The sequence below is a fragment of the Electrona antarctica genome (genome assembly GCF_951216825.1).
Source record: "Electrona antarctica genome assembly, chromosome: 12".
In the NCBI taxonomy this organism is placed as follows: Eukaryota; Metazoa; Chordata; class Actinopteri; order Myctophiformes; family Myctophidae; genus Electrona; species Electrona antarctica.
Window position 1 is genome coordinate 3,967,055 of NC_136793.1, and position 12,756 is coordinate 3,979,810.

Consider the following 12,756-nt stretch of genomic DNA (forward strand, 5'->3'; position numbering starts at 1 on the left):
TGTAACATTTACAAACACGTGCGTCGCTACACGTAGCCACACACACACACACACACACACACACACACACACACACACACACACACACACACACACACACACACACACACACACACACACACACACACACACACACACACACACACACACACACACACACACACACACACACACACACACACACACACACACACACGCGTTGCGAAAGTGAAAGAAAGTGTGATGTCCTGTGTATTGTGTGCCACTGTTTGTTGTGTTGTGGCGGTAGGTGTGTGTGTGTGTGTGTGTGTGTGTGTGTGTGTGTGTGTGTGTGTGTATGTGTGTGTGTGTGCGCGGCGCGCCGTGGTTGTTGTGTTCCGGCGGTAGCTGTGTGTGTGTGTGTGTGCGCCGTGGTTGTTGTGTGTGTGTGCCGTGGCGGCGGTGCCAAATTGTATAGGGCACTGTTTGTTGTGTAGCGGCGGTAGCTAGAGGAAGCATCCAGTGGGGTAACAGTGAGAACGGTGGCCAGTGATGGCCAGTGAATATAATGAATAATAAATACAGTATATAATATAATAATATAATAATATAATGACGTCGTGATTCATCCTATTCTGAACGGGAACCCCTTTTGGTGTTTAAAGCATTACGTTATACTTTAGCTATTGAAAAATAGCAGATCTACAAGCTCATAGCGCACTACTGGTCTGCTATTTTTGAAAAATCATGAAAATGTGGCGCAAATCTTTTAATATATAATATATCTTTCAAAGCGAACGTTTTTAACTCAAATCTTTTGTAGAATCGACCTCAGGTCTGAATGGGTTGACTTACCGTGTCCAGTCCAACGGAGAAGGCCTCCAACATGCTCTGCTGGCCTCTGGGATGGACCCCAGGGCTCTGCTGGGGGTCCAGGCTGCCCCGGGGCCCCGGGGTCTCCTCAGGGGCCTCCTGGGGGTCCAGGTAGGTCCAGGTCTGTCGGCCCTCTTCGTTGCGGAGCCTCCATCGATGAAGGTCTGTGGTCGGTTCCGTTTTATACGGACCTCCTCTTCTACGAAGACACCTGTTAACACACGGAATGTCCCTTTAATACGCAGACACCTGTAAATATACGGACTGTCCCTTTAATACGCAGACACCTGTTAATATACGGAATGTCCCTTTAATACGCAGACACCTGTAAATATACGGACTGTCCCTTTAATACGCAGACACCTGTTAATATACGGAATGTCCCTTTAATACGCAGACACCTGTAAATATACGGACTGTCCCTTTAATACGCAGACACCTGTTAATATACGGAATGTCCCTTTAATACGCAGACACCTGTAAATATACGGAATGTCCCTTTAATACGCAGACACCTGTAAATATACGGACTGTCCCTTTAATACGCAGACACCTGTTAATATACGGAATGTCCCTTTAATACGCAGACACCTGTAAATATACGGAATGTCCCTTTAATACGCAGACACCTGTTAATATACGGACTGTCCCTTTAATACGCAGACACCTGTTAATATACGGACTGTCCCTTTAATACGCAGACACCTGTTAATATACGGACTGTCCCTTTAATACGCAGACACCTGTTAATATACGGAATGTCCCTTTAATACGCAGACACCTGTAAATATACGGACTGTCCCTTTAATATGCAGACACCTGTTAATATACGGACTGTCCCTTTAACACGCAGACACCTGTTAATATACGGACTGTCCCTTTAATACGCAGACACCTGTAAATATACGGACTGTCCCTTTAATACGAGACACCTGTAAATATACGGACTGTCCCTTTAATACGCAGACACCTGTAAATACACGGAATGTCCCTTTAATACGCAGACACCTGTTAATATACGGAATGTCCCTTTAATACGCAGACACCTGTAAATATACGGAATGTCCCTTTAATACGCAGACACCTGTTAATATACGGAATGTCCCTTTAATACGCAGACACCTGTTAATATACGGAATGTCCCTTTAATACGCAGACACCTGTTAATATACGGAATGTCCCTTTAATACGCAGACACCTGTAAATATACGGACTGTCCCTTTAATACGAGACACCTGTAAATATACGGACTGTCCCTTTAATACGCAGACACCTGTAAATATACGGAATGTCCCTTTAATACGCAGACACCTGTAAATATACGGACTGTCCCTTTAATACGAACACACCTGTTAATATACGGAATGTCCCTTTAATACGCAGACACCTGTAAATATACGAACTATCCCTTTAATTGATGATATTCAGACCGCGGCCATCTTGACAGCAAGTTGCAACTTCCCATTCATCCAATCAGAACGGTCCTATCTGATTGACAGCCCATTCATCCAATCAGAAAGGTCCTATCTGATTGACAGCCCATTCATCCAATCAGAAAGGTCCTATCTGATTGACAGCCCATTCATCCAATCAGAAAGGTCCTATCTGATTGACAGCCCATTCATCCAATCAGAAAGGTCCTATCTAAAAAAGCCTCAGTGATTTCTGGATCAATTGATGACAGACATAAATATTGTTCTTTACGCAATCAAGTCACAAGACTAAATAAGGTGAAAAAAAGGGACTATTTTAAACAAAGGTTACATGATGTGAGACATGATAGCAAACAATTATGGAATGTTTTAAATGATATTATGGGTCGAAAGTCAACTGGGTGCACGCCTTTTGTCGAATCAAATGGATTTGTTCTCACTAAGCCAGGTGATATTGCAAATCATTTTAATGATTATTATGTCGGTAAAGTATCTAAACTAAGGCAGGCTATGAATAGTTCAGACAACATTAAATCAAATGACTGTATTAAGAATATCATAATGAATGACAAAAGTTGTATATTTGAATTTCATCAGGTTGAAGTAGGTGAGGTGGAGCGCCTGCTCCGCTCTCTTCCTGACTGTAAGTTAGCAGGCCTAGATAACTTGGACAGTAAATTGCTCAGAATGACTGCTGGTATCATAGCATCTCCTATCTGTCACATTTTTAATAGATGTTTGGATGTGGGCCTATTTCCAAAGATCTGGAAGGAGGCTAAAGTTATTCCTTTATCTAAGGATACCAAAGCTGCTTTTAATGAGGGGAATTCTAGACCTATAAGTATTTTACCCGTTTTGAGCAAAATCATGGAAAGGTTGGTGCATGCACAAGTTCAAGAGTATTTCGTATCAAACAATCTTCTAACAGATTATCAACATGCCTATAGAGCCGGCCACTCTACCTCTACTGCGATGATACAAATGACTGATGACTGGCTTAAAGCGATAGATAATTCTATGATAGTGGGCACTGTGTTATTAGATTTTAGTGCTGCATTTGATGTGCTTGACCATTCTTTACTGGTTGAGAAACTTAAATGTTATGGTATTAATTTGTTAGCATTAAAATGGATCAAAAGCTATTTGTCCTCTAGATCACAGAAGGTGTATCTAAATGGCAGTCTGTCCAGTAGCAGGGGTCTAGAGTGTGGTGTCCCACAGGGCAGCTGCTTAGGACCTTTATTATTTTCTATATTTACTAACGACCTGTCCTGGACTACAAAATATGCAACAACTGTTCTTTATGCAGATGATTCGACTATGTATTATGCTTCTCCGTCTTGCAATGTACTGAATGAGGTCTTGAGCAGAGAACTAAAAGTTGTGCATGAATGGGTAGAATGTAATAGACTTGCCCTTAACATCTCACAGACTAAATGTATGGTACTGGGTACAAGGCACAGGTTATCCACAAGCCCAAAGCTTGTTTTAAACCTGGGCAATTCTACAGTTCAACAAGTTGAAAGTACTAAACTCCTTGGAGTGATGGTTGACTGCACTCTGTCTTGGTCAAACCACATTGACCACAACAACTATATTGTTCTAAAAATGGGGAGAGCTATTGATATTTCAAGGAAGTGTTGTTCTTTTGTGGCTCGTCCCTTGTTACGTCAGATAGTTCAAAGTCTAGTTTTATGTCATCTTGACTACTGCTCCACTGTATGGTCATCTGCTGCTAGTGGTGACCTGAGGAACTACTGCTCCACTGTATGGTCATCTGCTGCTAGTGGTGACCTGAGGAAGCTCCAGGTTGTCCAGAACAGGGCTGCACGGTTGGTAATGGGTTGCCCTCTCAGAACAAATGTGAGTCATATGCATGCCTGCCTCTCCTGGCTTACAGTTGAGAATAGGTTATCTTTTAATACTCTTGTGTTGTTCAAAACAGTCATGAGTAGTAAAACTCCTGTTTTCATAAATTCACAGATTGTTTTTAGTAATACTGTGTATGATCATGACACTAGAGGCTCCAGTAATGGGCAGCTTGTGTTACCTCGCCCAAAATATAATTTTCTAAAGAGATCATTTATTTATAGATCATTGTCACTTTGGAATAACCTGCCTCAAAACCTCTGTTGCATTTACAGTAAATTAACGTTTAAAAAGCATCTAAAATTCCATTTGATACAGTGAAGTGTTGTGTGTTTTTCGTTTTTTTGTTTTCATACTCGTAACTTGTAATCTTAGCAATTTTTATTTGTATTTTATCTGAACTAATGTAAGTTGAATACTGACTTTTTAACAAATGTGTATTTGTATGTCTACTGTAATGTTTATTCTTGTGTGGACCCCAGGAAGACTAGCTGGTTGCTATGGCACCAGCTAATGGGGATCCTTAATACAAATCAAAATCAAAAAATCTGATTGTATTAAACAACGTCAAAATAATTCTTCCCCCCAAGGGGTACCTAAGTCAAAACAGTTTGGGAACACCTGATGTAGATGCTTAACAATAATTGTAATTCTTGAGAGTCCATTTGGTTACTAACTCCATCTTTTAAATGAGGACCACTGGTGGTCCCTGGACCAGTGTTGAGCCAATTGATCACCATAGCAACCCCAGCCTAGGCCTGATTAGGTAAATTCCCAACACCACCGGGATGGGTAACCCTGTTAACAGGGTTATGGTCCTAACCATAAACAGGGTTATGGTTAAGACCATAACAGGGTTATGGTTAGGACCATAACCCTGTTAACAGCGTAATGGTAACAGGGTTATGGTTAGCTAAGTTGTCTTTCTCCCTCAATTAAGTATTGATGTCTATCCATTACATGTCTATCCATTACATGTCACCAATATGTCAATTTGAAGCTGTGAAAAAAAAGAATTTGCATCAAAGCCCAATAATAAAAAATAGATTTTATTCTGTAAACGACGACGACACTGAAGGAACAGCAGCGCTATCGGCTACGTCCAACTCTCAATTAACCCATTCTGGGCGGGAACCCCTGTTGGTGTTTTAAGCATTATGTTATGCTTTATCTATTGAAAAATAGCAGATCTACAAGCTTGTAGATCTGTTATTATTTTTTTTAAATCGTGAAAATGTGGCGCAAATCTTTGAATATATATTCTTTCATTGTGAACGTTTTTTTAACTCAAAGCTTTGCTTCATGGGGGTCCCTGGAACTACATATTTTCAGATGGGGGTCGGCGGCCAATTACATATAGTTTCTGGGGGTCCTTGACGTGAAATATTGAGCACCACTGATACAGAAACATGAGGTAATTCAGAAAACTGTCAGGATTTAGAAAACATTTTCTAAATGTCGACGTCAGGTCTAAATGGGCGATACGGGACGCTCGTTGTTCCGTATTTTAATGTCGGCTCGTGGAATAAATACAGTATATCATCATATCATCATACAATAATAAAGCCAATGTCTGAATGAATGTGTGTCTGTGTGTCACATAGCTCCACACTGCCTGGACCAAATCACTCCCACTTTTCACACATAATTGACCATAATAATATGGAGGTCTTAACGAAGCCCCTTTTCCCATTTAACAAATTACAAATGAATAATTGCTTTATTAGTGAATTAAAACGCTGACTTAAAACACGCAACCTCGCACCCTCACACACCTCCGCCCCTTAGCGACACATGCATCACTGGCCACCGTTCTCACTGTTACCCCACTGGATGCTTCCTCTAGCTACCGCCGCTACACAACAAACAGTGCCCTATAGCTACAATTTGGCACCGCCACCACGGCACACACACACACAACAACCATGGCGCACACACACACACACAGCTACCGCCGGAACACAACAACCACGGCGCGCCGCGTACACACACACACACACACACACACACACACACACACACACACACACACACACACACACACACACACACACACACACACACACACACACACACACACACACACACACACACACACACACACACACACACACACACACACCTACCGCCGCAACACAACAAACAGTGGCACACAATACACAGGACAACACACTTTCTTTCACTTTCGCAACGCACGCGTGCGTGGGTCCACACACACACTGACGGAGCCACGCGTGCGTGGGTCCACACACACACTGACGGAGATACAGCTACTTTCGCAACGCACGCGTGCGTGGGTCCACACACACACTGACGGAGATACAGCTACTTTCGCAACGCACGCGTGCGTGGGTCCACACACACACTGACGGAGCCACAGCTTCATTCACACGCGTGCGTGGGTCCACACACACACTGACGGAGATACAGCTACTTTCGCAACGCACGCGTGCGTGGGTCCACACACACACTGACGGAGCCACAGCTACTTTCGCAACGCACGCGTGCGTGGGTCCACACACACACTGACGGAGATACAGCTACGTGCGTGGGTCCATACACACACTGACGGAGATACAGCTACTTTCGCAACGCACGCGTGCGTGGGTCCATACACACACTGACGGAGCCACAGCTTCATTCACACGTGCGTGGGTCCATACACACACTGACGGAGCCACAGCTTCATTCACACGTTTCCTTCCGCCAGCCCAGGTAAACAATTCCTTCCAGCTACTTTCGCAACGCACGTGTGTGTTTTTGATTGATTGAAAATTGTATTAACAGTTTGCAGAATTACAGTACATTTCAAGCACAAACTCAATACAAAGGCTGTTAACTGTGAGTGGACGACCCAATTGAGCATTACACTTGTTTACAACAGGGTCCACCATGTTCAATTCATCAAAACATTTAGAGGGGGGGGGGGATTCAGATTTTACGGGGGCCAGTTTCGAATTGCAGCCATCCGTAGGTGCCCTTTGAGAGCGGTTTTGAAGGAGTCAAGGGATTCGCATGTCTTAATGACTGTTGGTAGGGCGTTCCACATTTTGGTGGCATAGGAGTGAAAATAATTTAGTCCCTTGTTTGTGCCGAATCTGGGTTGTACATGGTTCGTTGCACTCCCTCTGGTGTTGTGGGTGTGGACTTCGTTAACATTAAGGAAGTATCTAGACAGGTACATGGGTATCTTGGTGGAGTATCGAATCTTGTGGACCAGACCCATTGCAAGATGCTGTACTCTGTCGCCAACCCTAAGCCATGCCAGTCTGTCAAAGTGGGCAGGGGTGAGGTGGGTTCGGGGGGTGAGGCCAAGTAGGAGCCTGGCCAGTTTGTTTTGGGAAGTCTGGAGCGTAGTTTTAAGGGCCTTTGAGGTGCTGTGGTACCAGGAGGTGCATGCATAGTCAAAGAAGCCTTGTACGAGGGCTCCTGTTAAGGTCTTCAAGGTGTTTTTGTCGATCAGTGAGGAGATCCTGTAAAGGAATCTTGTTCTTTGGTTGACTTTTTTGATTACATTGGTGGCCATTTTATCACCGGAAAGATTAGCCTCCAGGATGGAACCTAGGTAGGTAATTTCATCTTTACGTGTGATAACATTGTCACCCACTCTAACCAAGAAGCCATTTGCCTTGCTGAGATTACAATTAGATCCAAAGAGAATGGATTCAGTTTTTCCCAGGTGTAAAGATAGTTTGTTATCAGCGAGCCAGGTGCAGATTCTACCGAGTTCAGAGCTGAGGGCATTTATATGTGTGTGTGTGTGTGTGTGTGTGTGTGTGTGTGTGTGTGTGTGTGTGTGTGTGTGTGTGTAGCTACTTTCGCGACGCACGTGTGTGTGTGTGTGTGTGTGTGTGTACTGTGTACTTTCGCAATACAGGTGTGTGTGTAGCTACTTTAGCAACGCACGTGTGTGTGTGTACTGTGTACTTTCGCAATGCACGTGTGTGTGTAGCTACTTTAGCAACGCACGATGTATATGTACCGTATATGTAAATGTTATATGTATATGTATATGTACCGTATATGTAAATGTTATATGTATATGTATATGTATATGTACCGTATATGTAAATGTTATATGTATATGTATATGTACCGTATATGTAAATGTTATATGTATATGTATATGTACCGTATATGTAAATGTTATATGTATATGTATATGTATATGTATATGTATATGTATATGTATATGTATATGTACCGTATATGTAAATGTTATATGTATATATGTATATGTATATGTACCGTATATGTAAATGTTATATGTATATGTACCGTATATGTAAATGTTATATGTATATGTATATGTACCGTATATGTAAATGTTATATGTATATGTATATGTACCGTATATGTAAATGTTATATGTATATGTATATGTATATGTATATGTATATGTATATGTATATGTACCGTATATGTAAATGTTATATGTATATATGTATATGTATATGTACCGTATATGTAAATGTTATATGTATATGTACCGTATATGTAAATGTTATATGTATATGTATATGTATATGTATATGTACCGTATATGTAAATGTTATATGTATATATGTATATGTATATGTACCGTATATGTAAATGTTATATGTATATGTATATGTACCGTATATGTAAATGTTATATGTATATGTATATGTACCGTATATGTAAATGTTATATGTATATGTATATGTACCGTATATGTAAATGTTATATGTATATGTATATGTACCGTATATGTAAATGTTACATGTATATGTATATGTACCGTATATGTAAATGTTATATGTATATGTACCGTATATGTAAATGTTACATGTATATGTATATGTACCGTATATGTAAATGTTATATGTATATGTATATGTACCGTATATGTAAATGTTATATGTATATGTACCGTATATGTAAATGTTACATGTATATGTATATGTACCGTATATGTAAATGTTATATGTATATGTATATGTACCGTATATGTAAATGTTACATGTATATGTATATGTACCGTATATGTAAATGTTACATGTATATGTATATGTACCGTATATGTAAATGTTATATGTATATGTACCGTATATGTAAATGTTACATGTATATGTATATGTACCGTATATGTAAATGTTATATGTATATGTACCGTATATGTAAATGTTATATGTATATGTATATGTACCGTATATGTAAATGTTATATGTATATGTATATGTATATGTATATGTACCGTATATGTAAATGTTATATGTATATGTATATGTACCGTATATGTAAATGTTACATGTATATGTATATGTACCGTATATGTAAATGTTATATGTATATGTACCGTATATGTAAATGTTACATGTATATGTATATGTACCGTATATGTAAATGTTATATGTATATGTATATGTACCGTATATGTAAATGTTATATGTATATGTACCGTATATGTAAATGTTACATGTATATGTATATGTACCGTATATGTAAATGTTACATGTATATGTATATGTACCGTATATGTAAATGTTACATGTATATGTATATGTACCGTATATGTAAATGTTATATGTATATGTACCGTATATGTAAATGTTATATGTATATGTATATGTATATGTATATGTATATGTACCGTATATGTAAATGTTATATGTATATGTATATGTATATGTATATGTATATGTATATGTACCGTATATGTAAATGTTACATGTATATGTATATGTATATGTATATGTACCGTATATGTAAATGTTACATGTATATGTATATGTATATGTATATGTACCGTATATGTAAATGTTATATGTATATGTATATGTACCGTATATGTAAATGTTACATGTATATGTACCGTATATGTAAATGTTACATGTATATGTATATGTACCGTATATGTAAATGTTATATGTATATGTATATGTACTGTATATGTAAATGTTATATGTATATGTATATGTATATGTACCGTATATGTAAATGTTATATGTATATGTATATGTATATGTACCGTATATGTAAATGTTATATGTATATGTATATGTATATGTACCGTATATGTAAATGTTATATGTATATGTATATGTACCGTATATGTAAATGTTATATGTATATGTATATGTACTGTATATGTAAATGTTATATGTATATGTATATGTATATGTACCGTATATGTAAATGTTATATGTATATGTATATGTACCGTATATGTAAATGTTATATGTATATGTATATGTATATGTACCGTATATGTAAATGTTATATGTATATGTATATGTATAGGTACCGTATATGTAAATGTTACATGTATATGTATATGTACTGTATATGTAAATGTTATATGTATATGTATATGTACTGTATATGTAAATGTTATATGTATATGTATATGTATATGTACCGTATATGTAAATGTTATATGTATATGTATATGTACCGTATATGTAAATGTTATATGTATATGTATATGTACCGTATATGTAAATGTTATATGTATATGTAAATGTACCGTATATGTAAATGTTATATGTATATGTATATGTACCGTATATGTAAATGTTATATGTATATGTATATGTACCGTATATGTAAATGTTACATGTATATGTATATGTACCGTATATGTAAATGTTATATGTATATGTATATGTACCGTATATGTAAATGTTATATGTATATGTATATGTATATGTATATGTACCGTATATGTAAATGTTATATGTATATGTATATGTACCGTATATGTAAATGTTATATGTATATGTATATGTACCGTATATGTAAATGTTATATGTATATGTACCGTATATGTAAATGTTATATGTATATGTATATTTACCGTATATGTAAATGTTATATGTATATGTATATGTACCGTATATGTAAATGTTATATGTATATGTATATGTACCGTATATGTATATGTATATGTATATGTATATGTATATGTACCGTATATGTAAATGTTACATGTATATGTATATGTACCGTATATGTATATGTATATGTATATGTATATGTACCGTATATGTAAATGTTACATGTATATGTATATGTACCGTATATGTATATGTATATGTATATGTATATGTACCGTATATGTAAATGTTACAGTCCTTGCCATGGAAACATTTCCCTACCTGCATTTATACCAATACTTTCATGTTATTCTACTGTTTTTATTCATAAAAGAAAAACACAAAAATATATTATTCAAGTTAAAATTAATGGTAATTAATATTTCTGGGGGGCAATATCTCACAACGGGTAAGGACTAGTAATATAATAATATAATGAATAATAAATACAGTATATAATATAATAATATAATGACGTCGTGATTCATCCTATTCTGAACGGGAACCTCTTTTGGTGTTTAAAGCATTATGTTATACTTTAGCTATTGAAAAATAGCAGATCTACAAGCTCATAGCGCACTACTGGTCTGCTATTTTTTTTAAATCGTGAAAATGTGGCGCAAATCTTTGAATATATAATATATCTTTCAAAGCGAACATTGGAGCTGGAGCTGCTTAGTGGCCAACAGTATAAGACTGTGGTTGTACTGGTCAGCTTTGTGTGTGTGTGTGTGTGTGTGTGTGTGTGTGTGCGTGTGCGTCTGTGTGTTTCTATGTGCAGGGCGTTGCTGAAAATGCTACTTCCCTGGGTAAATAAAGGATTAAATATATATATATATATATATATATATATATATATTGTTGTTAATATTATTATTATTAAGTGTGTTTAGTAAGTAATAATTTGACATGTTTTGCCAATACACGACTTCATATATGAATACATAGTAATTTATAGAATACATGTCATGGTCCGACAGCGCCCTCCACTGGTATACAGCAGCTACTGACATGTTGAACTTAATAAATGCACCAAGTCTCTTCTTGAGACTCACAGTGAACTCACAGTGAACGTTGTTCAAAGATACTTTCTGTCAAGAAATTCTCTGCAGGTGATTATTTTTCGTGTTGGAGTTTGGAAGCACTGCATTATGTGCAAATTCGAAACAGGTGGTACGGAGGGCGTACCCTGCGTACTCGACCTCGACGAGCGCTTCCAAACTCCAACACTTGGAAAAAGAATCACCTGCACAGCATATGTCTAGACAGAAAGTATCTCATAATAACAACATGTCTACGGTGGATTTTTATGAAACAAAAGCTCGGCAGATTGAAACAGGATAATTCAAGCTTTTCGTACAGCTGCAATGTTGGTGAGTTTAACATTGTTTAATACAAGCAGATCACAAACGCAAATTGGATGAATGGGGAGTCAATGGAGGGTATTGGTGGATGAATGGGGAGTCAATGGAGTATTGCAACTCTAGATTCATCCCATTATAAAGAAAATCTAGAGTTGCAAATTGTGGCTACCCTAACCCTGATCGTTGTTTTCATTCCATTGTCTTAATTTTGTCAAACTATAAGTTCTAAAAATATATATATATTATTATTTTCTCTGTTTTGTTTTGCCTCGGTTTCAACCTGTACTTTTTGATGTTTTTTATGAATTGAACAAGGTGGACCCTCTTGTAAACAAGTGTAATGCTTTATGGTGTCGTGTCGTCCACTCACAGTTAACAGTCTTTGTATTGAGTTGTGCTTGAAATGTACTGTAATTCTAC

At 37.4% G+C, this 12,756-nt stretch overlaps 1 protein-coding gene across 1 annotated transcript in view; it reads right to left on the minus strand.

Moving 5' to 3' along the window:
- Positions 1-12,756, minus strand: part of lss (lanosterol synthase (2,3-oxidosqualene-lanosterol cyclase)) — a 77,606-nt gene that overhangs the window by 63,666 nt on the left and 1,184 nt on the right. The window contains exon 2 of the mRNA XM_079515637.1: positions 814-1,042. Within this exon, the coding sequence (XP_079371763.1) occupies positions 814-1,042 (229 nt within the window). The remainder of the gene's footprint in view (positions 1-813; positions 1,043-12,756) is intronic.